This window comes from Peromyscus leucopus, chromosome 5 (genome assembly GCF_004664715.2).
Source record: "Peromyscus leucopus breed LL Stock chromosome 5, UCI_PerLeu_2.1, whole genome shotgun sequence".
Taxonomy (NCBI): Eukaryota; Metazoa; Chordata; class Mammalia; order Rodentia; family Cricetidae; genus Peromyscus; species Peromyscus leucopus.
This window is the reverse complement of record NC_051067.1, coordinates 112,668,838-112,696,786: the sequence shown is the minus strand read 5'-3', so window position 1 is coordinate 112,696,786 and position 27,949 is coordinate 112,668,838. Positions and strand designations below refer to the sequence as shown.

General features: G+C 51.9%; 1 protein-coding gene across 1 annotated transcript in view; it reads right to left on the bottom strand.

Annotated features, from left to right (window-relative positions):
* The window catches only part of Vac14 (VAC14 component of PIKFYVE complex), a 115,182-nt gene that overhangs the window by 12,330 nt on the left and 74,903 nt on the right, over positions 1-27,949 (bottom strand). The window contains exon 14 of the mRNA XM_028891078.2: positions 26,604-26,736. Coding sequence (XP_028746911.1) covers positions 26,604-26,736 — 133 coding nt within the window. The remainder of the gene's footprint in view (positions 1-26,603; positions 26,737-27,949) is intronic.

Below are 27,949 nucleotides of genomic sequence, written 5' to 3'. Positions count from 1 at the left end.
CAGTGACGTCCACATGTGCCTCTCCTGCCCTGGACTCTAGTCCCTGTGGATGTCTCCCAGGCATTTTGAGAGTCATAGGACCACAATGAGATTCTTGGTATCCTTGCAGATTCACCTTCCTGTGGTAATAAACTCCATTCTCCTGCCCACTCAGTTTCATGATCCCCAGCCCTTCATCCGGGTCCAGCCATGGGCTCAGGGCTTGGCCTCTGAGCATCTCCCACTTCAGTATCATCTCCTCTGGACTACCACTGCCCAGGGAAAAAGCCAGCCATGTCCTGTTGGTCAGTCCCAAGACATTTCTCATTCTGACTCCCTGGTCATTTAAAAGAAAATTATTTATTTAAAAATATTATTTTTAATTGTGTGTATGTATGTCTATGTCTTAGCGCAGGTGCCCATGGAGGCTGGGGACCTCAGATGCCCCTGGAGCTGTAGTTACAGATAGTTGTGAGATGCCCAATGTAGATGCTGGGGATCCTCTGTAAAAGCAGTATGAACTCAAAGAGCTAAGTGTCTCTCCAGGCCCTCCCACACCAACTCTGACAAATCTAAATGGCAGACCCAAGCTGGCCCCTCCCCTTCTTAGGGCCTCATCTGTGACTTCCAGTTGGATCTTCTGTGAAGCCCAGCTTCAGCATCCTTTGCTAGGGACACCTTAGCCTCTGGGCTTGTCTTCTGATGTGACCTACTACATCATCGAGGTCTCGTGTCCACTGTGTCCTGGGGAAGCCTGGGTCTGATGTGCCTTCTCTGCCTGCCAACCTCTTCTCAGGGCAGGTCCTATTCCTTCCTGAGCACCGTCACTGCGGCTGCACTTCTGCCAGGCTCTTGCCTCTCACACTAGGGCTTGTCTGCGACCCTCAAGGACCTCGAACTAAGAGGGCCTGATGCCCAGCAGCTGCTTCCTCACCGCAGTTGGATATTGCTGTACGAAGGGACCTTGCTCATGGTGTTCAAGGGCTTCATGTACAGAGGCTGGGGAAACGGCTCAGTGGTTACAGTGTGTGCTATGTAAGTGCGAGGACCTGGATCTGGATCCCCCAAAATGCATGTAAATGCCAGGTGGGTGTGATGGCCAGCCTCAGAAGGTGGAAATGAGATCCTTAGAGGAACCTAGCCAGACTAGCCATATCAGCAAGCTCTAGGTTTGAGAGAACCCACCTTAGTGAATATGATGGAAGTCCCAATATCAACGTTGGGCCTCTACATGCATATGCACACACATGCATGCCCACACATGAACAAAACATGCCTCCCCACTACAAACAGATGAAAAATGGAAAAAGAATAAAAAGGGGCATGGACAGGCCTGCAGGTGTGTTGTTCCCAATTCTGGCACTTCCCTGTTCACCCACAGCAGGCTCCTACATGCTGTCAATGCTGTTTGGCAGACAACAGGCATCTACACTTAAAGTCACCCCTACACCAAACAGGCCAACCCAGGGTGGTCCTGCCCTGTCTCCCGACTCTCTGGGGAGTCCAGTTTATCCTAGGAAGACTCCAGAGCATGCGCTTCCATGATAGCCTGAACAGCAGGCCAGAACACACAGCACATGGCTATCCTCTGGGCTTTGCTACTGTGATGAAACACTTGAAGCAGCAGCAAAAGGTTTCTTTGGCTCGTGGTTCTGGAGGCTCCAGCACAAGCCTGGAGGCTCTCTGGCTTTGGGCCTAAATTGGGGATGCTCTCCCATGTCGGGAGTAAAGGGTGAAGCAAAACACTCCCATCAGAAGCAGGAAGCAGAGACTGAGGTCCCACAGACCCCTCTAAGGGCATGCTCCAAGTGACCACCCAACAGCACCACCCTGGGGACCAAGTCTTTACCACAGCACCTTCCCACCAGGAGTCTCCCTTGTGAAAGGCCAGAGTGGGGAGTGGGAAGCTGGGAACAGGTTCCTAGAGAGCAACAGTGGGAAGCCCCTGCCGAGGCCTGACTCTGGTGAGAACCTCGTCCTGGGAGACTGCTAGCTAGGCAGAGCCTGGTGGGCTGCACTTCCGGCCAGCAGCTGCCAGGGCTCCTGCTGGGGTGGGGTTTCTAGTCCTTCAGCTAGAGCTTGTGGCAAGGGGAAGGAAGCAGAGGTGGGGGCCAACACCTCCCATGCCACTGTGTCACAGAAGTGCCAAAGGACAGGAGTAAGAGTGGCAGGCCAGGTCAGGGAGAGAAGAGCAGCTTCTGTCCTGTCCAGAGTGCCCACCATGCCAAGGTGCTGCCCTAGAAACCAGAGGACGGGAGGTGAGCCTGCACAGGGCGGCACAGGGGTGGGTCAGAATGGGACGCTGTATCTCCTCCATCAGGAAGCATCACAGGACCGACTGCACAGGCAGCCACAGCTCCCATGTGCTTAGCACTGGAGTGTTAACAAGGCCTTCCTGTGGCGCTCTGCAGTTTGCCGAGAAGAGCAGTCTGAGGTTCAGGGAGGGTCACTCAGATGACTGGGGAGGAGAAATGGAGACTTGAGAACTAGAAGAGTCAGCTTTCTGAGCCCGCGTTCTTCCTCATCGCTCTGCCTCTCCTGTGCCTGTCTGCCCAGTGGAGGCCTGGCAGATGGCTGCCTTGCAGGGCTGCTGCGTCATCACTTCTCTGCTGATCCCAGCCCGGCTTGAGCTGCCTGCTTGGCTCTCGAGCATAGCGTCAATAATGGAACACAGCTTGCAAGCATTACACATTTGCCCGTATTTTTTAATACCCATATTAAAGTGCTATTCATCATGAGACAATGGCCTGGAAAGTGCTTGGGGACAAGGCAGAGAGGTGGAGTGTGTGTGTGGGGGGGAACTGAACAGGGTCTGTGAAGGGTCCTCTTGTGCTAACCTGGGCATGTCCATGTCTGTGTCCTCTCAGTAAGGAGCCCCTGGTGTGGGACTGTGACTCAGGAAGAGGCAGGAGGGAAGTGGCTAGGTATGTGTGTGGGGTCATGGCCACTCAGGAAGGGTCTCACTAGGGAGCAGTGCACTGTTGGCCTCTAACTGGGGCTCCATGCCTACTAGGCACAGCCCAGAGCCTGTGGATGTGGTTCTCCACCCCCCCCCCCCGCCATTTTGTGCCTCCTGGGTGCTGCCTGGATGGGTAATGGCTGCTCGCTGCTCCTCAATACAGACCCAGGGCTCCCAAGGGAACAACTGAATACCCTTGGGACTCAAGAGAGGGGCTGTCACTTTTCCCTCAGAGCTGAGACCACACTGAGGTGTCCACAGAGCTCTTCTCTGGGGGTTCGGTGTCTGCCAGAAGTGCTGCGCCACACCTGCCGGCTGCGGTGAACTTGGCCGTCCCTGGACAGCTGGCGGAAGGGGGTTCCCCAGCCCCAGCTGGCAGGAAGGCCTTACTGGTTTTACAGTGACTCCAGAGCCACTGCTTACTGTATGGCCAGGCTGGGCAGGAGAAAGCTTGACCCAGAGCATCCCTCGGGTGCCTTCCTTTTGCTGTGTTTTCCCGGGGAACCTGAACTCCACATGTGGCTTTAGGAATGTTTTCCCCAGGGCCCCTCTCCCCTGCACCCTTCAAGTACAAGCTAGCACAGCTGCAGGGCCAAACCAGCCTCCCTATCCGGGTTGTCACAGTCCTTCCCAGGTCCCCTGGCCTCGTGCTCTGGACACTGATGCCCTTCCCAGATTCTCCTGGCTCTGGCTCTCAGAGTCTTGTAAGGACATGTTGCTGCCCAGGGTCCCTCCAGGCCTGACTTGTTTTATCATAGCATGAGGGTGAGGTAACCTATGACTTGAGGGCAGCTGGGGAGGGGCTACCCCCTCACTGGGCATTCCGGCTGCTGACTTCCTCCCTCCTTTCCCACCCTTTCTTTGGCCTGGCCTGTTTTAAGGAGTGACAAAAGGCAGAAGCAGAAAGGCCTCTGACCTCCAGCAGGGTATGTGGGGAAGTGCTCAGGCTGGGAGGAAGGGAGAGGCTCCAGTCAACGAATGCTCTCCAGAGCTAGCCAGGCGGTGATAGCCTGCAGTGCTTTTAGGAGCCAACCCGAGCCTACGGGGCCCAGGTATGGGAAGGGCACTCAAGGAACCCAAGGTAAGTTAAGGGGAGAGAGATGAGTGACCTCTAGGCAGGAGTCTCTGACATTCTGGGCTGTCCCAATGTCACCACACCAAGATGGCCACTGGCAGGGTGCTGGACAGCTGGCCTGCGGGGGACAGAGTCAACTACAAACCTCCTGAGCATGGAGAGCTGGCAGCTGGAGCGCCCACCTTCCTCCCACCGCAGCCTCTCCCAGTGGCTATCAATCCGACCATTTCTGTTCCAGCCCTCCCCTGCCTTCACGCTAGCTGGCCAGTGATAAGCAGGAGATCCAGAGTCAGCCTTAGCTGGCAAGTCCCAGGACTCTAGTCCCTTGTTTGTGTCACGTGAGAAGCAGGCTTGTTGGGCCTTGTGCTAGCTTGTACTCGAAGGATGTAGCCCCTGGGAAGAACATTCCTAAACCTGGGAGGGACCTAAACATGTAGAGGTCAGGTTGCTCAGGAAATTTTCACCGGGTACCCCCTCTTAGGAATAGCTCTGCCTGATACAGGAGGGTGTCCCTGCCATCTCACTGAGCACGAGTTCAGCTTCAAAGACTGCCTCATTCAGTTCTTTGTGCCTGGTTCTGTGGTCTGGCATCAGGACTGGATCCCTTCTATATCCCACCTAGGTCCAAAGATCCTATCCCAGGTGCCTGGAGAGGTAACCTGGGCTCCAAGTGGCACCTCCAAGCCTGCCTCTGCAAGATGGGCAAACAGGTACGAGCGGGTGCCTAGGCCCACCTGTCTTGAGGTCAGGGCAGATCACTACATCTTCCCCCATTGCCTCAGCCTCTGGTTCAGTGTCCTTCTTCTCCTCTGGAGCTTCACTTCCACCCACGGCAGTACACACACGGGGGGACTCCTGCTTCTTCTCTACACTGGCCACTACTCCATGTTCATGTTCCCTTGAATGGCAAGGCTGGGGGTGGGGGACAGGCTGGGCACTTTCCTCAAATGCCCACAGTCTCCCAGCCAACAAACCTGGGTAGGACCTAACAACATTTCTGCTAGAAAATGCAGAGCCAGAGCCATCCCCTGGGAGCAGGGTCTGCTCTCTGACTAACAGCTGGGTTCCTTCAGGGCTTTAAAGAGAAAGCAACTTCCAGTCACAGAAGCTTGGGTGGGAGAAGAAGTGGGCTCCTGGCCGGGGCTCGGAAAGCTCTAGAGTCCCAGTGCACCCTGCTCCTCCCCCTATTCTCTTCCCTTCCAACTCCCTGCTTCCCAAGTATGAAAACTGTAAATCTGTTTTATTTATTTCCATCAATCCTGGGCAGTTGGCCCTCAGGGCGAAGGCAGCCGTGGTAGCCCTGCCAACTCATGCCTTAAAATCCATGGTGTTTAATGTACTTGATGTGTTGGGTACACTTAGGTTACTTGGGAGGGGAGGAGGAGGGGGAGGAGGAGGAGGCGGCATGAGGGCTTGTTTTTCTGGGTCTTGCTGAGAGTTGATGGAAAGGGGACAGAGATGAAGTGAGAGGAAGAAAGGGGCCTTTTGTCCTCTGCGCTGTTTGTCCCTCTGTTCAATAGAAGCTACTGCCAGGCTAGAGGAAGAGTTGTCAGACACCTGGGTGGGCTCATCCCAGGGTCCTTTCACAGGGTGGGAGCTGTCATAGGAAGCTGACTTTTGCTGAGGCAGCATGTACAGGGGAGGGCAGGAGAGGTGACTTCTGTTTCTTCCACAGCCCAGGGTGGAGTTCAGGAGGCCCCATCATAGGAAGAACTCCACCCTGTACTCAGAACAGAAGTTATCTTTCGCTGGCCCAGGGACCTGCTGGGTCTTATTTTCTACCTGTTTATTACCCGCTCTCCAGGGCACAGCCACAGGTACAATCTGAGCCTCCTCTGTCACGTCCTTGTCAGGACAGCCTTCACCCCTTCCTGCCTTGCCACCCGACAGCTCCTAGTGTCCTTTTCCAGAGCTGAGGTTGGCCCTTCAAGCTGAGCCCTAGCTCCCTCTTGGTCAATACAGATTCTCACAGTCAAGGGATGAGGCTGGAAGGAAGGGACTGGGTACTTGTGGAACTGAAAGGCAATGTCCAGGAAGGACAAGAGAGCCTGGTCACCTGTTGTAGAATCTGGCCTGCCTGTGGAGCTTCATGCTGAAAGGCTATCTCAGCTAGAATTCCTGCTGCTGTGATAAGTCACCATGGCCATAAACAGCTTGGGGAGGAAAGGGTTAATTTCTTCTTACAGCTTGTAGTTACCAACCAGGGAATCCAGGGCAGGAACTCAAGGCAGGAACCTGGAGGCAGGAATGCGGAGCCCAGAGGAATGCTGCTTACTGGCTTGTTCCTCCTCCTTGTTTAGTCTGCTTTTTTTTTTTTTTTTTGTTTTTTCGAGACAGGGTTTCTCTGTGTAGCTTTGCGCCTTTCCTGGAACTCACTTGGTAGCCCAGGCTGGCCTCGAACTCACAGAGATCCGTCTGCCTCTGCCTCCCGAGTGCTGGGATTTAAAGGCGTGCGCCACCACCGCCCGGCTAGTCTGCTTCTTATACCACCCAGGACCACCAGCCCAGGGGTGGCATGGCCTACAGTGAGCTGCCCCCCCCTCAAGTCAATCATCAATCAAGAATCACACCACAAGCTGGGCAGTGGTGGCATACACCTTTAATCCCAGCACTGAGTGAGGCAGATCTTTAATCCCAGGCTGAGGCAGGCAGATTTCTCTGAGTTTGAGGTCAGCCTGGTCTACAGAGTGAGTTCCAGGACTGTCAGGGATATGCAGAGAAACTGTCTCCAATAAACCAAAACCAAAACCAAACTAACCACACAAAAAACAAAACAAAACGAGAGAGAGAGAGAGAGAGAGAGAGAGAGAGAGAGAGAGAGAGAGAGAGAGAGAGAGAGAGAGAGAAGAAAGAAATGCACACAGGCCTGCCAATCTGGTAGGGGGCAATTTCTCAGTTGAGGTCCTCACTTCCCAAATGACCCTAGTTTGTGCCAATCTGACATAAGCCAGCCTGCTCAAGAGCCTAGGGGTAGAATGGGTCTGGAATGTGCTCAGGCTGTATGTGAGGCATTTGGTTTTGGTGGTTGCACTTTCAGAAGCTGCAAAGAGGTGTCTGATTTGATTAGGTCTGGGTTTGTGTCCCAGAAGAGGCGGTACCTTCTCTGTTATGCAAAGACACCCCAGGATCCTGCTGAATCCAGGCACATAGAGGGGGCTTGAGGAAGGAGAGATGGGAAGGCCCTGGGCTTGGCTGAGGGAGTGCCTTGGTGTGGAGACAGAGACAACATGGGGAGGACAAGGCTTGTGAGCGAGGAGAGGGAAGGGGCAGGTCTGGGCCCTGTCTGAAGGCCCAGGATTCTGAACTCCTGCCTCCTGCCACCATGGGCATTTTCTCTGGGAACCTCCATTTCCTTCCTATCAGCGGCCACAGAGGAGAGCTAGATGCGTTCTCAACATCAGGCAGTCTGTGCACTAAAACACCTTTCCCTGTGCCCAGATGTCACTGCAGCGACGCTCCTTCTACAAGAGGATGGAGATGTGGCACAGACTACAGGCCTTGTCCAGGTCCCGGGAGGTCACCCTGCAAGCACTAGCTCTCTCAGCTGCTACCTGACCACACAGCCAACGCACAGGCTCTGGGCCCAGCTGGCACAGGGACTTGAACTTGAAACTCAGTTTTCCGGGAAGACACTGAGAGTACCTGCTATGGGAGCCATTGGGGCCTTCTTAACTAACTAACTAACTAACTAACTAACTAACTAACTAACTAACTACTAACTTTCCTCCAGTGCATTCTAGGCAAGAGCTCCACCACTACTCTGCCAGCCCACTGAGGTCTTCTGAGCCTGAGTTTCCCAGAAACTCCCCATGGCCCCAAGGCAGTATAACTGTAAACCACCCTGCACTTGGGACTACCTCTGTGGCAGTGACCACATCCGGCTGCAGCAATGTTGCCCTGGGATCCATGTTTAGATCCATGTATCTTAGTATTAGCTGCTAGGGCAACTGCTTGTATTCCAAGGGGCCAGAAAAGGAGCAGGGCTGGAAATTGCATGTACAGCTCACAGTCAGGTTTGAACTCAGACCACCGAGAGTCAACAGAAGTGACCCTACAGCAGGTCCCCAGAACCTTGTGTCAGGGGTCCCAGGCCAGCTGTCGCCTGAGGTCCAGAGTGGGAGATTGTAATACAATGACTTCTGGCGCCCAGGGAGATATGGTCAAAGCTGCTGCTCTAAATCCAGGGCTGACACTGCCGGGAGTCCTGAGTGCCCTGGGGTCTCCTTGGTGACCATCTGAGAGTCATGACGTAACCCCTTCCCCTTTGAAGCCCTCTGGGCTCTGACCTTCTTAGGCTAGACTTCTTCCTGAGAACATGCTATGCCTTCCCTGCAGAGGTGCTTGTCTGTGAAGAGGCTGCCCAGCCTGGCATGCTGCTTCTGGCCTCAGACTTTCCTGCTGTGTATATTCCTGTCACCTTTCAGCCTGGCTAACATGCTCCAATCCCTATAAGACAGAAGGAACTTAAGTTTAGGACTAGAGTGCGCTCAGAACTTGGTTTTTATTTGGCCAGTGTATGCAGCTGCAGAAAGGAGCAAACCCCCTCCCTTCTCCACCTAAGAGCTTCATTCCTAAAGCTTGAAAGCCCATGGCAGAGATGGCCCCTTCCCTTCATCTGTGCCCCTGTCCTCTGGAGTGCCCAGAGCCCGGTGGGGATACTCCACTCTACCCTTGAACGACTGGGGTATTCCACTACCCCAACAGTCTTCCTGTTACTACACTGTCTGCTCATTTTCTCTTACTTCATCCAATCATTCCCAAGTGAGTCCTTTCCTTCCAGGCCAAGGGATGGCTCATCATTACTGTTTATAGATCCCCAAACATTTACACATAGTCAGCACTCCCTTCTACCTTGGCAGTGTGCAGCCAGACACTGAGGCCTCAGCAGGGTTCCCCGGTGCTCTTCTGCCTTACAGCATAAGCTAGTGTGGTGCAGCTCCAGTGTGCACGAGATCATGGCCTGAGGTGACACTGCTTCCCTTCAAATGCAGACCTTGTAGTTGTGGGTCCAGGTGATCACAGGGATCCGGACACCTGCTCATGTTCCATGTCTTCCATAGATAGCATTCAATGTATTGAGAGTTCTAACCTGGGCCTGCCATTTTGACTTCTAGTGGTACCTTTCAGTGTAAAGCTACCATGTCTGGTTCCACCAGTGTCCTCACCCACTCAGATGGGCTCTTCAAGCTAGGAAGATACCCTACTTGAGGAGCCCCTGGATCTATGTATATGATATTGGAGTTCTCCACAGACCTGCACCAAGACCTCTTCTCTGGAGGCTGGTATTCTGCATTCCCAAGCTTCCAGAACAGGCCTGAGAGGTACTGTCCAACCTGCCCACCAGGGTGGCTGCTAAGGGCACTAACAATGTCACCGTGGGAGAATGGAGGGGACTTACCAGCACTTTCAGGAACTGGGCAGCTGTAGTGCCTGGGCTCTGCCTTGGAGCTTTGGGCAGAAGATTCCCCCTCACCTCCCCAGACCCTCTGTTTTCATGTCTGAGAAGGGCCTGGTACTGCGCCCTTCTCTTCCCTGCTGGCCTCTGCCAGCTGTGTATCATCCTGACTTCTGTTCACAAAGAAGGAAAAAGAGACTAACTCTCAGGAAGACCCAGGACTCTTCCTGGCATCCTCACCTCAGACTAGAATCACCTCCTGAGGCATCAGCGTCCCTGGGGGAGTAAGATCAGCTAGCTAGCCACTGCGCTGGCAGATGCTGTCGCTGCCTTTCTGACTGCATCTGACTTCACAGACGACAGCAGTCCTTCATGCAGGTGCTTCTCTGGTCTTCACAGCTTTAGTGTAAGGCTTCTGTGGGATTTGATGGACTAGGTGGTTTTCTGTGGCTCCTTACAGTGCCCACTTAAAGAGCACCGAGTAAGCGGTGGAAAACAGAAGAGCAAGTTCGACACTCATTCCTGCTGCAGCGACATCAGAGAGCAAACATCAGAGCAGCCACACCACAGAGCCCTCTGGAAAGTGGTAACAAGTTCAGGGTGTGAAAGGCCCAGGGGAGCAGACAAAGACGGCCCAGGACTGCTGCAGGTTTCTGGAGCCAAAAAGACGGCTTTCTTTGATTTGTACCTTTTCTTACTCCCAGCCCAGAAGGTTGGAAATACTCCATCTGAGACCATCTTTTTCAGGGAATTTTAAGCTGTATAAAGTAGGCTTTGGGACCAAATGTTCCTGGCCCAGGAAACCTTCACTGGATTAAATGCATGAGAATAAAGAAGAACCTTAGTTATGAGGTGTCCTTGGGAGTCACCGTGGAAGATGCCTCCATCCCCCGATACGGTTATAGATCAGGCTCCCTGTGAGCAGGGCTTGTGCCAGGGTGAGGGGAGTGCCTCTCTTCCCCTCAGGATCCCAATGCTGCCCACTTCAGCAGAGACCAGCCAGCCACACAACCAGGTTTTGAGACAGGGTTTCTCTGTGTAGCGCTGGCTATCCTGAAACTCCCTCTGTAGACCAGGCTGGCCTTGAACTCACAGAGATCCACCTGTTCTGCTTCCCCAAATAGAGGGATTAAAAGTGTATACACTCAAAACATAGGGGTTTCTAGCACCCACATGTTCTGACCTCTGCAAAGAGAAGAGTCCCTCTCCTCAAAGCCACTGTGCTCCAGCTCAGAGAGTTCAGGGCAGTGTCTAACAAATTCAAGGCTGCCTGGGCTACCTAGTAAGTTAAAAGCCAGCCCAGGTAACTTCAGGAGACCTTGTTATCAAGTGAAGACAGCTCAGCGGCAGAGGCTTGCCTGGCATGAGCTGATGATGGCCGGTGTGGTGGTGGGGAGGGGGAAGCCTACGCATCTGAGAATCTGGGGACTCCCTTGGGGAAACCGTCAGTGGCAGAGCCCTAGAATGGGGCTCATGGAAGGGGGCGCCTCACCAGTGGGTGGCAGGACCTGGCTGGGTGACATGGTGGCAGGGCTTCCCTCTCCTGAGAGGGACTGGTGCACATTTAACAATGGAAACATGCATTTTACAAACGAGAGGATCAACAGCCGGGAAACGGTATTTTTAGCTACAGTGGCTCTTTGCTTCAAAGGCGTATGTTTCATCTAAAACCAGGCAAACCTCCTACAAAGTCTGCCTGTTTGCAAGGAGTGATTAGCATAATACGAGTGGGAAAAAAAGGCCGGGCTCCACATGGAGGCAGGAGAGCCTACTACAGGGGGAGGCTTTCTCCTGAAATAGAATTAACACATAAGGAAAGTCTTATCAATGGAGCTCAGGCCCCCATCTTCACTTGGAGCAGCCACCTCGCCTCACACGAATGTCCTGGTTGTCACTGTGTGGGACACTGTCACTAACTCTCGACTCAGCTACAGCTTGGCTCTGGCAGGTCACCCTTATGGGTGCTATTTAAATACCACTTTGGGGCTGGTGAGAAGACTCAGAGGGTAGGGGTGCTTGCTCCCCACACTGACGACCCCAGTTCTGTCTCCTGGTCTTACACGGTGGAAGGAAAACGCTGATTCCTGCAAGTTGTTCTCTGACCTCCACACCCCATGCCCAACATCTATAACATACGCACATAAAAACAAATGGGAAAAATTGAATTTCACTTCTGTCTTGTTCAATTTCTCCTAATTTTTAGGGTACGGGGGCCTTTCTGGGCGGCTGACAAGAGTCAAGAGTGACCAAGAAGGACGGGTGACTCTCGGTCACAGGCAGTGGTATCTGAGGGAAGAATCCCATCAAGGCCACAGGCACGGGTTGGCTAGAACTGCCTCTCCTCGTTTGCTGACATCTTAATGCCTGTCTTTTTTCACCTGGTCAGCAGCCTGAAGAAGGGACCTTGGTTGTACACAGTGAAAAGACACTGGGCTGGTCCCTAGACCACCACAGGAACGAAACAGGCTGTAACCCACTTCCCAAAGCTGTGACTACAGATGTTTATCTGTGGAGTCAAGTCAGAGACAGGGAACACTTGACAGCTGTTCCACAGGCTTCTCTTCTGGCTGTGACACCAGGCCCAGGCCACTGTTCTGAGGGGCTGGACTTCAGGTGGTAGGAGACTTGCCCTCTACTTTATGCATCATTGCTGAGTGAGAAGGGAATGGGAGGATTAGTTATTTCTCTCCCTCGGGGCTTCCCGCAGGAAAAGGAGAGACAGGTTTTCCTGTGGAGGGCCAGGAAATGGAGTGCTCTCAGATGAAACGCACAGCGGAAGATTCGAGAAATCAATTACCACGCTGCTGCAGGGGTGAGGGGTTGGCAGGGGCAGGAGGAGGAGCTGAGGAGGAGCCGGACTGGTTCAGCCACTCAGGCTCCAAGGGCAGGTGGAGGAAGCCATCTCCAGGACTCGCCAACTGTTAGTGCCAGGCTTCCGACAGAGGTGTGTGTGGGTCTCCTTCAGGAAAGGAGAGGCAGACCTTCATTCGTCTGAAAGGCGGGGCTCAGCCCATGGGAGAGGAAGGGAATGGACTCTCCTCAGGAAAGATGCTGGGTGAAGAAAAGTCCAAATTCTGAGGGACCTGGAGGGAACTGACTGAAGCCAGCATCCCTGAAGAGTCCATCACGTGCTGGGGTGCCAAGGTTTTAAATTTAGTTCAGATGATTTGTTTAATTGCTCTCCCAAGAACAGAGAGTTGCCTAGAAGGCAGCAAGTGTCCTGAGCTTCCTTCCCTGTCCAGAAGCTGCCCGCACCACCTCCTGACTAACCTTTGGTGTCTTATGACATAACGGCAGGGGTGAGGTGAAAGGCTACAGCTGTTGGAATGGACGAGAGTCCCCTCCATTTCTTTCAGCTTTCTCCTAGCAGGCTCTGGGCCCCACATGCCTTCCGCTTCACTGCAAGTTCTAGAAGCATGGAAGGAAGCCAATTATTCCCTTCAGGCACAGCCTCGTGCATACCTGCAGCCCACCCTTCTGCTTCAGGGTGGCTGTGAGGTGGCAGCTTCTCTTGGGGACTTAGACACCTTATATGGGGGGAAGGGCTGTTCTGAACCAGCTCTCGCCCTTCCGTGGCACGGTGGAGGCACTTGAGAAGCGGCCAGCCTGTGCGCCCCTCACTTCTGGCTTCCCTCCCCTTCCAGTCACGCACAGGACCGTCTGAGGCCTTGGGCTCCGGCCTGTGGACTCCCAAGCAGGGTCAGGAGCACCTCTGCTTTCCGACTCCCACTGAGTTCTCACCGACATTTCATGGCTCAGCTTAGACATTTTTTTCTGGAAGCTTTCCTGGCTCTTCCACTCCCTGGGCACCCTGCCCCCACCCCATCTGCTCCCACAGAGCACCATCATACTGTGACGCTACTGCCTGTGATCATGACTAACCCTGGAGGGCAGGCAGGCAGGCAGGACTAGCACTGCTCACTGCAATGGGTACCAGGCCTGGCCCTGGCGAGGACACAGGACAGGCCTGCTCGGTGACAAATGGCTGCTTGGTGCTCTCTGGGCCGGCAGCAGTGGCACCTTACGGATGCCAGGTAGATTTTCTTACGCTCTTACAGAGCTGGGGGCAGGGGGCGGGGGCGGGAGCGGGGCGTGTAGGGGCTCTGTACTTGCTCCTAGCAGCTTCGTTCTCAGACCGAGGGCTCTTGCCTGGCCTGACAGCTGTGGCCTAATTTCCAGGGCCATCACTGGGCTCCTTATTTTTACCCATTGGTATTTTTCATTACTGATGATGCACGGGGGGGGGGGGGGGGGGGTGGGGGGGGGGGGGGGGGGGGGTGGTGAGGGATTGGAGGTGGGGGAAGGGTGTGGATGAGTGGGAGATGTGAATGCTGTGAGGATGGAGTCAGTAGTCAGGTAGGAAAGAGGGGGGATAGGAATAGGCGTGGGGATGGGCCAAATAATTTTTTCTTTACGTTTATAAATGGGGTGCCTCACCCCCATCACACCCCTTGATTTCCTCAGTAAGCACTTTCAACAAGGTCACAAATGCACTGGCTCTATAGATTTTTGGCTTCAAACCACATTTCAGGCAGCCTTTAAAAGCCAATCTTGGCACAGCTTCACCGAAGCCCGAGGAGAGGGAAAACTAGGGCACTTTTATGCTTTGAGAAAATATCAGATCCAGGTCACAGCTTCCTGGCTTTGTGAAGGCTGCGAGGCACCCTTTTTCTACTGGCCCCAAACTGCATACCGTCATCACCACCATACCAACATTTCTACCTCAGAGCAGTCACAACACCGGGTGGCATTTCTTTCCTGCCACCTGTCTACCTATGCCACTATGGCTACCTTGGTGCAGGCGGGCACCCCAGTTCAGAGCTGGTGTGGGGCCTGGAGTATTCACAGAACAGACTGCTGTACCCCATTCTTCTCCAACTAGCCAGGCTCTCTAGGCCCCTCCACAATGCTGCTGCACACTCCCCCTCCTTGGGACTATGGAGACACGGCTGTGAGGTCCATCCCTGGCAGCACACAATGGCAGCACAAGTAGCTACTTAGAAATCAGAGCCTCCGTTTCCTGGTCGTGTTGAAGACCCGCTGAGGGCGGGGGATGGTTCAGTATCTGGTGCCTGCTATGCAAGCACGAGCACCTGCGTCTGGATGGCAGCATGTATCTGTAATCACAGCACTCCTATGGCTGAGACAGTGAGACAGGAGATGGAGACAGAAGAATCCCTAGAAGCTTACAGCTCAGTTAGCTCAGCTTAAAAAGCAAGGTGGAAAGCAAGGACATATACCCAAAGTTGACCTCTGACCTGCACACACACCATGGGATGCACGCACCTGCACACACACACATTTACGGAAAAGAACCCTGCTGTTGTGGTATCTTCTTCAGGAATGTGTGAGGCCTGAAGCCGGCTCTGTGAGCACCATGCTTCCAGTCTTGACTGAAGTGCAGTGTTGCCAGTGAAGGGAAAGTGTGGCCTCCCTGTGTGCTGCCTACGTCTCCTGACCACCTCCTCACTGTCTGTTCCCATGCTGTGCTGCGGGGCGGGGGTCCTCTGGGTCATACCCATCACTGTGCTCCACTTTGCTCTCGGAGGGATGGAGCGCAGGGTTGTTGGAGGTGAGGGAAGTCTCTCCTGCCAGTACCACAGTGGCTCTCACTGGCCTTGCTCCCACTCCCCTGCACCTGGCATCTGAATCCAGACCACAGGGTCTGTTGGGGCTGCCTCCCCAGTGCCTACTGTCTCAGATTCTGGTCCCATGAAGAGCTCCTCATCTGTGTCCAGGATGATCACACAGTTTCCTGCACTAGGGTGGGCAAAGGCCCCTGGCAGGACAGTAAGGTGTGTGCCACCATGTCCCATGCCCTAACTAACTAACTAACTAACTAACTAACTAACTAACACTGTGTATGTATGCATGACGTGTATGTGTGAGTGCGTGTGCCATGGCACATGTGTGCATGACTTTATGTGTCCTTCAGGGACTGAACTTAGGTCACCAGGTTTGCATGGCAAACGCCTTTACCTGCCTAGTCATCCTGCTGGCCCTCTTTATTTTTCAAAAATCTTATTTATTATTAGTCTGTGTGTGTGTGTGTGTGTGTGTGTGTGTGTGTGTGAGAGAGAGAGAGAGAGAGAGAGAGAGAGAGAGAGAGAGAAAGAAAGAAAGAAAGAAAGAAAGAGAGGGAGAGGATTTGGTTAGGCTGCTCCTCCCAGAACCCTACAGTCCACTCCCGCCACATCTACACCAGTCAGGGGTCTCCTCTAGACCATGGCCTTCTCTGACTCAAAAGACCCAAACAAGGCCGATTAGGTGTTCTCCAGGTCCTTGGCCTGAGCAAAGAAATAATGTCTGTGTGTTTTAGGTGATAGAGCTCCGTGTCCAGCTCACGGGGAATGCCTCACAAGCATAAGCTGAAAATGGGCAGCTCTATTATGGGATGGACCTAGAAGCCTCTCAACGCCCCCATGAAAACATACACTAAACATGCCAACTGCAAAGGAAAAATGCATCACCTAGATGTTAAAAGTGGTAAGACATGCCGCAGAACAAGTAATCACAGTGTATGCATGTGGGAAAAGCTTGAATCCAGAGCATATACAAACCTTTCCACAAATCAATTAAGAAAAACACTGAAAACCAGTGGAAAAGTGACATGAGCGGGCTCACCACAGGAGTGTATCCAGAAGACAAAAAAAGCTATGGGAAGTTGTTCAACTCCATCAGTCTTTAGGACAATGGACTATGAGAACAAATGCACCCGAATGGTTAGAATCAGACATGGTGATGATGACCTTGCTGATGGGAGAGAAGTGGGTGCAAGTACTCTACAGAGCATCTCCAAAGACCGTGACCGCACGTCCACCTGCAGTCCCACAATTCCTATGTGTGGACCTAACAAGTGTGTGTGTGTGTGTGTGTGTGTGTGTGTGTGTATCTCTATCCATCCATCCATCCATCCATCCATCCATCCATCCATCCATCCATCCATCAATATATACCCCAAAAGACATGCACAAGGTCATACATTCACAACAGCATTATTCAGAATCACATTGATGAAAAGAATTTATAAGCCCACCAGTATTAGAAAAGATAAAAAATTATGGCATTTTCACACAGTGGGAGACCCTATGAAAAAGTGAACAACTGTTACAGCCAACCCAGAAATTGCACAGCCTCAGTGTGATCAAGAGAAGCCAGGCTTTATATGAGAACACAAACTAAATGATGTTCAGAACCTCCAGAAAGTTGGGAGGGGCTGCTTGGGGAAGGGTAGGGAGGCAGATATTAGAAAACGCATGAAGGGCCTGGCTAGTGCTAGAGAGTTCTATTTCTCATCTGAATATGCATCCCATGCATGGGACAACTAGTGAAAATTAGCTGACCCATAATACGCTCATGGTTTATGCATTTCTTGTGTTTGAGACAGGGTCTCTCTATGTATCCCAGGTTGGCCTTGAACTCAGGAAGTACTAGATTACAGGCATGTGCCATATGTCTGGCTCCTGTACTTTCAGTGGTATATTTTTCTTAAAAATTCCACTCACAAAGGCATCACAGCACAGAGGGAGGGAAGGCTGCTCTGCAGACAGGAGAGGGAAGAAAGACCAATCCACACGAGTGAGGCAAAAGTGTGGTTACGGAAGGGGCGGGGTGGCTTGACCAGAAATAGCAAAATCAAGCTAAAATCAAGTTGGAACTCTTGGCACAGGATGGAGTCTCCAAATCCTATTCTTTGGGGCAGGAAAAAGGGCTGGGTATCCTCAGGACCGTCAAGTGTAAAGACCTGCTTGAGGACACACATCTACTGACGACAGACTGAAGGCAAAGCACACACAAATGCGGATGGATCTCGGGATGTGGCTGGGGTGGGTTCAGGGTGTGGAGGAAGAGATTAAAACTCGGCTCTTGAAAAAGCGGAATCTGGAAGGCAAGAGGAACGCCCAGGCTCAAAACACACCTCACATGTAACTGATGGGAGCCTAGAGAGAGAGAGAGAAAAAAAAAAGAGCTGACCAGACTCCCCTCGAGTCCACCCCAGTGTAGCTTTGAAATAAGTGGGCCCGATGTGGAGGACTCAAACAACTGGGAAGGCTGGGAGGAAGGGATGAGATGTGTCCCCTGGAGCAGCCGTCAGAGTCTGACCAAGAAAACACTGTCCAAACGCCAGAGCAGTCCACGGGAGCACAGGCGCTTCTGAAGGAGAGCTAAGATCCTCCCAGGATCCTGGTGGAGTTCAGCACCATGGTCCCCCAGGTCAGGTCTGTGAAAGGTCACTGTCGGTCATTCTCCAAGAAGCAGCCTCTGCTCTGTGGAAAGGGGAGCTGGTCTAGCGGATATGGAGTCTGGCCCTGGTGTGGAAATTGGGAGACACGGGCTTTCGGGTCTGGACAGACACTGCACTTCCCAGGGAAGGACAACATGAACTTTCTGGGTCTTTCCAGGTGTGCCTTCTGGGCTCTGTAGGCTGAGTGAAGCCCCTGGTGGGAGTGCTGAGGCAGCATGGGGTCTCTGGGTGCGTCTGAACATCTCACTATCCTGGCAATCACTTTCCCTTTTCTGTACACAAGGTCCCACATCCAGGGAGAAACCTCAGCCCTGGGTCCATCCTCCTGCAGATCACATCCCTAGTCTGAGAGTGAAGGAGGAGGGGTAAGTGCTCTACTGTTATAGGGACATTAAAAAAAAAAAGCCACAATGATGAAGACAACAGTAACAGACCAAAAGCCTACAATCTCCTGAGGGCAGAGGCAATCAACTTTACAGAGAGTTCCATTGTCCACTTCAGATCCCAAGGGCCTCTTTGGTGGGCCTTCCCAGGCCCATTATGAAGAGGCCCTTGGAATGACCTTCCCTGTGGACTGGCTGCTATGGTCACTGAGGCAGAGTCTGGCACCACAGTTCTCCCAGGCCAAGTTTCTCCAATGGTTATCACCCTCGCTCAAGATGAGGCCTCTCCTTTTCTGCAAGGGGCAGCTGGTCTAGAGGCCTTTCACACATGCATATGAGAGAAATCTTTCTAAAGTCATGGCCCAGGGTGTGTGTGTGTGTGTGTGTGTGTGTGTGTGTGTGTGTGTGTGTCTGGAGTGGGGGCTCTGTGATACCAGCAATCATGTGAGGGACAAGAAGGGAGAGCCTCATAAGGGTCTGTCTCAAAGGCAGCTCCAGGAAACGTGTGCTGACCTGACAGCAGGAAAAAAGGAAGGCGTCCCGAGGAACACACCATACAATGGATGGACGGGATGCATCCGGAGCTCTTTCCAGGACTTTACAAGCACTTGGAAACTAAGGACCCCACTTGTCTGTCCTGGCTTTCATGCAGAGGGAGGCAGGAGGATGCAACATGACTTTCAGGGGCCAATTCCAATGCTATTTTTTTTTAAATAAGATTCTACACTAGAGCCAGGCGGTGGTCCACGCCTTTAATCCTAGCAGAGGCAGAGGCAGGATGATCTCTGTGAGTTCGAGGCCAGCCTGGTCTACAAAGCAAGTTCCAGGACAGCCAGGACTCTTGTTACACAGAGAAACCCTGTCTCGAAAAACAAAAAACAACAACAACAAAAAGATTCTACACTAGGACACACTTTTAGTTGCTTGCTAATTCACCAAGCTGTTTGAGTTACCAATGTCAAAACTTTGTAAGTTTCCTGGCATACTTAGGTGAAATCTAAACAGATTCAGAGAGTTTTGTAAGTCCATCTGGAAACAAGCTCACAAGCTTCAGACTAAAATTCGTTATCAAGTTTTCAGCCCCTGAAAACCCCTCTTTATAATCACCCCCAGTCCTTCCAGCTGCCTGGGCTGTGGGCTGAGATCTCAGGTGTATGGACCATAAAGTAGATACTATGTGGAAGGCTGGATGGGGGCCAAGCAGGTGCCACATCTCTGTGGCGAGGAGCCCAATTCTGCACAATCATGGAGTGGGCTCTAAGCTGAGCAACTTTTCCCACCAGTCTGCTGCTGAATCTTCCCCTCCTGCCAGGGCCTCTTGGAAACCGTGGCACAGAGTTGGCTTAGGGGGAACTCAGCTATTTGGGCTGTGGTAACAAGGGTCACCCTGAAAGACACATGGCCTCCCTCTGCCTGTTCACCTGTGGTCTTTAACCTCTGCACACACAGCCTTGCTCAGAGCATGCGGGGGCGCTGCCCTTTGAAGTCCCAGCTCCCTCTGGCCAGTGCTCTGCTCCTCCCCACAGGCCCCAGGAGGACCTAATCAATCCCAGCCTGGCCTAACAAGGCCCATCACATGTGGTTTCCATTTTCCAGAAGACAGCCCTCTCACAGGGAGTGCCAGCGGGTATGCGGGCATGGGGACTGCTCGGAGGAGCAGGATGGCCCCAGCTCAAGCCAGTCTCTGGGCTGGGATGCTAATCACTTGTCCTGGCTCAGGGTGGCGCCTTTTGTCCCTTAGGAGGCATCTTTTCACCTGTCTGTGTTAGCGTGGACGCCTGGGTCTGGGCGCCACTTTCACGGTCACAGAATTACCTCCGGTTGGATCTGAGGTTGAGGGCTGGTTATGCCAAATGGCTTCTGATGAACACTCCCCTCTGCTATTTTGAGCCGAGACAAAAACATCACTTCCCCAGCCCCAGCCCTAGGGTCGGGTAGGGGGGCCCCAAATGGGGAAAGCTCTAGAAGATTCATACAAGGAGCTGAGCAGATTTTAATTAAAGCTGGCAAGAAGAGAAGCTTCTCCTGAGTAGGGTGTCAGGCGTTCTAAAGTTTCCTCGAGTTTTGTTCAATGTTTTGTTCAGTGTCCTGTCTCCTGCCCTCAGCTGGAGACCCACTCAATATGGCTGCAAACTAATAAAAGATCAAATCCCAGTTGCAATCCCAGTAGGGGGATCAGGATCTTTTCTTGCAGGCAGATTCAGACTGGTGTGTGTTTGCTTCGGTAACTTATTTTTGTTTCGAGCAAATGAAGGCAGTCATTCAAGAGCACAGGAAGAGAGCTGACTGGTGCCCTTAGACCACTGTTGGGCACGGCGACTAGGGCCAGGCATGCTTTTCTGAAATGCCAGTTTAACTAGGGCAGCAGGTCTTGACATTGTCTTCTATCAGAATTGCACAGTGAGCTTTTGGGGGCCTGGTCCACACCCCCAACAGGTGAGGTGGTAACTACAAAGACTCACAGGCTGAAGAGGAGGATGTTTCCAGGAAAAGGGACTCCAGAGACTGGGGTAATACTTGGGGGATTCTGGGGGTATGAGGGAATTGGGCTTGGAAGTGGGGGAGGGGGTTAACCCACAGGAAGGGCTTAGTGGAATTCCCAGTTATGGAATCAAAGAGTGGCTTCTGACACCCTCCTTCCTAGTGTCCGCCCATCTCTACCACCTACCTCAGTGGCCAATCAACTCCCTCCGTCTTCATGACACCAGGGCTCATACGCAAAGCCAGGGTGCTAGGGGAGGCAGTATTAATTAATAGGAGCATGTGTTTGGGATTGTTTGGGCGGGGCTGCCATGCCTATCTGCATAGGGTGGGGAGAGCAGGACAAGAATGGAGCCTCAGGATGGATAGCTTGGAAGGAAGTCTCATGACTGCGTTCCTTCCCTACTTGGGTCCTGGATCACCCTTTCGGGATACCTCTGCCTCATCCTAGGAACACCCTTGTCCCTGGGAGGGTGCTTGAGACTTATCTACCATCAACTGGGCAGTCAAGCTGCAGACCTTGCATTCACAGCACACAGTGGCTTGTTACAATTGAAAGCATTCTCTGGCAAGTGCTCTTTGCAAGGCAGCAGGGAGGAAGAGGAGGGGAAAACTCTCAGTTGATGGAGCCAAAGAAGGCTGGCCAGAGGCCCTGTTGGCAGGCAGAGTGGAGTGTCTTCAGACTTGCTACTTCCCAGCACAGAAGCGGGCTTGTAAAGATCACAGCTGTTGGGTTACGCCAGAGTTCATATCACAGCTTATCAAAGAGGCTAGCTTTTCTCCCTCCTTTCCTTTTCTCCTGTGCATAAGTGGGGTGGTTCACAGGCACACAAGGCCTGGATTTGTTCAGCTAGCATTAGCATGGAGGGTGGGAAGAAGCCGGAGGAGGGCAATGCACACCAACACCTACTTTAGGAGAGTTGTTTTAGTGGGGCCGGGCTGGGCGCCGGTGGGTATCCTGGCCACTGGGGCAGCAAAGCTAGCTTTTAGGACACAAGGTTTAATTATCCCACTCTCCCATGAAGCCTGTTCTGTTCTCCACAGACCACCAGGGAAGTGGAGGCCATGCTCATGTCAGGGGCTGGAGAGCAGTTCTCCATCAACATCACCAGCACTGGGGCTGGAACCCACTGGAGCTGACTCAGTCTCACCATAGAATGGCTAGATGGGTACCATTAACATTTCATTAACGGCTGTGTTTTATGGACAAATCAGGAAGGATCTGGAAGTATGTCACATGGTTACAAAGGTTACAACTGAGAGGAATTGGGATTTGAACCTGTGCTAGCAGGCTAGTTTTTATGTCAACTTAATACAAGGTAGAGTCATCTGAAAGGTGAGAACTCAATTAAGGAAATGCCACTGTAAGACTGGGCTGTAGGCAAGCCTGTAGGGTATTTTCTTAATTAGTGATTGAGGTGGGAGGGCCCAGCCCATTTTGGGTGGGGCCACTTGTGGGCAGATGGTCCTGGGTTCTATAAGAAAGCAGGCTGAGCAAGCCTGTAAGGAGTAAGCCAGTTAGTAACCCACCATGGCCTCTGCGTCAGCTCCTGCCTTCAGATTCCAGTCTTGTGTGAGTTCCTGCTCTGACAACCTTTGATGATAAACGGTGATGTGGAAGTGTAAGCCAAATAAACCCTTTCCTCCCCTGTTGATTTTGGTTATGGTGTTTCATAACAGCAACAGTAACCCTAACTGGGACAGAATCTAAGCCTCACTCCAAATGCCACACACTTCCTTAGGCTTTGAGGGTGTGTGGGCAAATCTTGGGTACCCTGGCCCGTGTGTGTGCCATCTTCCCTACAACCAAACCAAGGATAGCCTAGACCTAGGTTAGGGTCGGTGAGGTCGGCTGAAAAATGAGGGCTTGGCGCCACTGGCTCCCTCAATCTGAATCCATGACCTAGATGACTATGTCTACAAGGTAAGGAGCTGGGTGGACAATGAGGCCAAGCTGGAGCTCTGGTCTTCCATGCCTGTCTCTGTTTCCACATCAAGGTGCCGTCTAGGAACAGTGTGGGGTGAGGAGACTAAAGAAAATTCTCTCTCAGAGCTGAGAACCCATAGACATTTGTTCTCAAGAGCTCTGGGTGCCTCTGTCCTCCTAAGGATGGCAGCTGCCCTGGGCACTACCCCACACTGTACACACAACGGCTTCTAACTTGTTCTTTATCAGTGTGCAGAGTCAGGACCAAGAGGGACAAGGGAACAGCTGAAGGAGGGGCCGAGAGGCCATCTACCACGTTCCTCATCAGGCCTGTGGCTCCATTAGTGTGTGTGCCATTAACCTACCCTTCAGGCCGTGCTTTTTGGCATGAGGAGGCCAGAGGTCAATGTCCAGTGTCTTTCCTTGAGTGCTCTCCAAACTTATTTAGTGATTGACTGGCACAGGGTCTCTCACTGAGCCTGAAGCTCACCAATTCGGTGAATCCAGACAGCCAGGGAGTTTCAGGGATCTACCTGTCCCCCACATCAAACACGAGAGTTACAGGCACACACTGCCATGCCCTGCTTTTATATAGGCTGTGGGGATATGAACTCAAGTCCTGGTGCCAGTGTAGCTCAGGCTTGTTTAGGTCACTATGTAGCCTAGGCTGGCCTTGACCTCACAGCAATCCTCTCACCTCAGCTTCCCCAGTGCCGGGATAACAGTTGTGAATCACAATACCCAATTTTAGTATGCTTCCTCTTCAAAGCTATTAGTAGAAAAGAATTCTATAAAATGAAGATGCAGGATGCAGCCAACCACCCCACCTCATTGAAGGGCTTGTGCAACTACGGAAGCGGGGAGGGAGTTGCATGCCAGATCCTGGTCTCTGTGCCCTCAGAGCCCACACTGGGTGTCTGAGACAGTGACTAGAGGGCTGGCTGGTCAGTAGTGGCTGGGCACTGGCTTGGGAGGCAGCAGGTTCTCAGGTACAGGTTTTGGGGCATGGTGGCAGACAAGCTGGATGGCTAGAGCAAAGGCCAAGGAGAGATCTTAGTGAAGGACTGTTGTGCCAGGACCCAGGGATGAGACCCTCCATGGCTGTGCTGGGTAGGGTGAGGCCTGGCCTTGAAGACCTCTCAGAACCCAGCATAGTTTTTGAGGGAACTGAATTCTGAAGAGCAAGTGATTGCCATGCTGGATATTCCAAGTCCCCAGAGGACAAGGAGAGATGACCCACGGGCACTGCTCTTGAGCCCTTTGAAGAGCTGTGACCATAGTCCTGGCCCCAGGTTCCTTAGCATGCAGATGTTCAGGAGTCCTTGAGGTTCCAGGTTCTGTCATCTACCCAAGAGGGACAACATAGTGGGTGCTGACTTAGAGTGAGGTGTGTGCAGCCCAGCTCCAAGCAATCCTAGTTGGCACACTGCTTCTTAAGGACACTTTCCCTTAAGCAAAAATGAGAATTCTTATCATCCCAGACACTACGAAGCCAGCAAAGTCTTACTGGCCTGGAGTCTGTAAACAGAAACATGGTAGTGGCCTGACTACCAGCTTTATGGAATCTCAGGTAGGGAGGAGGCCAAGCACGTCCATGCCACCTGAATTTCTGCTGTGTGCAGTCTGGGGATGCTGGGTACCATCTTAAATTCCCACCTCAAGACCTCAGTCTGCAGCGAGGAAGGCATGGAAAACCCAGGGCAGCCCTGTTCTCCAGAGAGTAAGCTGTCTACCCCTACCTTTTCCAAAGCCCCCTCCCTCTCTACTGCTTCCCCGAGTCTACCAGATGAAGACTGCTCATTCAGAGCTGACACCTCTGCAGTCTGGAAACCACAGGAAGTTAACTGTCACTCATGTGAGGACATGCTGTTGTTCTGATGGGTGTGGGTCCCTGGTGTTATATCTCATGTCTGCTTCAACCTCTTAACAGGAATTGTCCAACTCCATGGGGGAAAAAAACCCCACAGTGATCATCTTCTTTTAGCCAATGAGGTGAAAAATCCATTTGCAGTGGTACCACGCACTCATCCATTGTGCTACTGCCACTTGGGCCATTTCTAGATTAACAGTGGTTCTCAACCAGGACACTCTTGGGCCTCAAGCACACTGGACAGATGCTCTACATCTGAGCTACCTGCTCAGTCTCTGAACATTTTGATTGTTCAAAATAGGTGGGGGCAGGTGCGACTTGCACCTGGTGGGTAGAAGTTGGGGATGCTCTTTAAACATCCGACAGCTCCACCACAAAGAATTACCTGGATTCAAATGCCCACAGCACTGAGGGCTGATAACCTCTCCAGACCACAGAGACATCCTTTTGGGAGTTCAGACATCAGAAGCCCCTCTGCCTGCTGTGGTCCTACTATATTCTTTCTGTCCTTTCTCACGAGTCAGTCCTTTGGCCTAGCTCTCAGGGTGTCTTCAACTCCACTCTCTGACCTTCATCTGGCCTGTGTTTGCCTGCCCCTCGCAGACAGGCCTCTCTATCACGTTCCCTCTTCTCCCCTTCCATCTCCTGAGCTCACTCTGTGGTTGAGCAAGCTTTTCAGCTCAGCTCCCAGATCTTCAAGCTTCATCTTCCCCGCACTGCCCCCACTTCCTTCCACCTTTCTTCTGGCCCTTCTTAGTCTCCTCTTCTGGCTTCTCCCTTTGCCTAACCAGCACCCATGAAGCTTCTTAGGGCTCAACCTCAGACGCCTTCCCTCACTCAGCTCCTCTTATTCCCTAAAAATGAAAACTCTACAGGGCAGAACCAACTAGAACTGTACTGTACACAGGACTGGTGCGGAGTAATTATCTGTTGACTGAGTGACTACATCATGCATTTCCAGGCTTGCATCTTAGAACTAGGTCTCTCTTTGATGCATTAAACTGCTGCTTCGACATTTTACTTTCGATGTTCTCAAAGCAATTCAAACTATCTTCACTCGGACACTCTCTCAGGGCTCTGGGCCTGCAGGCTCTTATGGCTCCTCCCCTTGTCCCTCCCGCACTTCAACCTCAATCGACACTGCTGCCCAGGCCCTTGAGAGTCAGCCAGGCTCATCTAGACCACAGCATCCCTGCTGTCTATCCATCTTAGCCCTTCTAACCCATTCTCCCAACACAGCCAGAAATCTGGTCCCATCATTCGACATCATGCAGCTTCTAACTGACCGACCTCTGAGTAAGGCTAAGAACCCACTTAACTGGGTTGTTTGTGCCAGTGCCCAGGCTAAGAGACCCTCTGTGGCTGTGTTGGGTGGAGTGAGGCCTGCTCTGGAGACTGGCCTCGATGCCCTCTCACTCAGAACTCAGTATTGCTCGAGTGATTGTCATGCTGGGTATACTGAGTCCCCAGAGGACGAGAAGAGGGTGAGTGAGCTCTGCTCAACTTTGTTCAGGTTCACAGCAAAATAAACTCTTTATGTGCATTCCTGCCATCAAGTTCTCTGTGTAGACTGGGGCTCTGCTGGGGTACCCAGCTCCTCCACCCTGGTGGCCACACCAATACAGACTGTTCCCTAAACACCCTCAGCCACATTAAAAACCCCACCACCCTGAGGTTTTGATTCCACTGGTCAAGAGGGAGGCCTAGGCAGGTTTTAATAAGCAGACCTAAGATCCACTGCTGTAGAGCATCTAGGACCATTTGGAAGGCTCTTCCACATGGCTTTGTTGGGAAGTCTGCAGGAATTTTTGTTCTTGATCTAGCTTTCACTAGCCTGAAAGTGACACTGGGCACTCTTCTTGGTGATGCTGCTTTATGATGCTATGGACCACAAGTTCTCAGACCTGTCCAAGGCTAGGTTCAGTCAATTCAAGGACCTGGCTTCACTGAACTGGACAAATCCTGTGCTAGTTAGTAGCTAGGATCCAGTCCCCGTCATGTTCTGTCTGGCTCACTTACTTTCTTCTTCCAAAGAACAATGGTGGCACTTATGGAGAGGATATTTTACCAGAAGGGAAATACTTTCTTAACTCAGTTTTTAAAGAAATGCCAAGGACTACCTGCTTCATGTTGGTAGTACCACAATCTACTGTGAGGGAAGAACCTTCTTCATTTCTTCCAAGAACAATGCAAAGTCAGGAAAAGGAGGAGGAGAAAGAAAGGGAAGCAGGTGGCTCCTGTGCCACCACATTCAGTGAGAGATTCGAAGCTGAGGCACATAGGGCTGACCTGATGATGAACGGGCCTCTGGCCTCCAGCAGCTTCCGTTCACTGCTGAATGTCTGCAGAAGGTTGATCATGAACTTGTAAAAGTAGGAGTTCATGGTGGGGGTGGAAGGAGAGCATTCTAAGCCTTTGGTACCTGCAGAGAAAGAAACCGAGCCAGGATTTAATCTGATTGTGTGTCTACAGGGTGAGAGACAGAACACAATTGTAAATGTCAGAGGTGTGAGTGTAAAAAGATGGGAGGAAAATCTCCAATCAAGGGCCACGGACAGGAAGACAAGGGCTTTATGAGTACGAACAAGCACATACAGTTTACTGGTTCACTCCTCCATCTATTCCCATAGCACTCAGTGAAGAGCATGGGTAAGACCTCCATTATGCGCTATGACAAAAACCAAACAGGGCTGGGCGGTAGTGGCGCACGCCTTTAATCCCAGCACTCGGGAGGCAGAGCCAGGCAGATCTCTGTGAGTTTGAGGCCAGCCTGGTCTACAGAGTGAGTTCCAGGACAGGCACCAAAACTACACAGAGAAACCCTGTCTCAGAAAAAAAAAAAAAAAAAAAAAAAAAAAAAAAAAAAAAAAAATAAATAAAAAAATCCAAACAGCACTTGGAGAGATGACTGTGTGGTTAGGGCATGTACTGCTGCTGCGGAGGACTTGAGTTTGATTCCTAGTACACACACACCACGCAACTCAGAACCACCTATAACTTCAGGGGATCTGACACTATCTTCTATTTCCATTTGAATCTGTACTCATGTGCATATACCCACACACGGTTACACACATATACATGTAATACAAAATAAAATAAATCTTAAAAAAACAACAAATGAACACAGTTCTCCCCACTATCCCAACAAACTAGATACATGTGGGTTTACTTTGCAAAATTAAGGACAATCAGTGGCCAGTCAGGGAATAAAGAGTTTAGATAGACAGCTAGGCATGGTGGCACACACCTTTAATCCCAGCACCTAGGAGGCAGAAGCAGGTAGATCTCTAAGTTTGAGGCCAGCCTGGTCTACAGAGAAACCCTGTCTTGAAAAACCAAACCAAACAAACAAACAAAAAACCAAACACCCCCGTCAAAAACAAACACCCCCCCAAAGCCCCAAACCAAACTAAAACAACAAAAAAAGACATTAGGTGCAATTTCTCATGGTCAGCAAAGCTGGCAACCCCCCATGAGGCACAAGATAAATTCCTTTCCTAGTGTTGAGACAGCAAACACTAGGAAACAAGTGACTGGTTTGGATCCTCACCTAGCACTGGGATCCACTGGGTTAAGGTGCTCTTTTAGGGTGTTATCTGAAAACCTGCAAAGCCCTGGCTGGCTGTGCAATA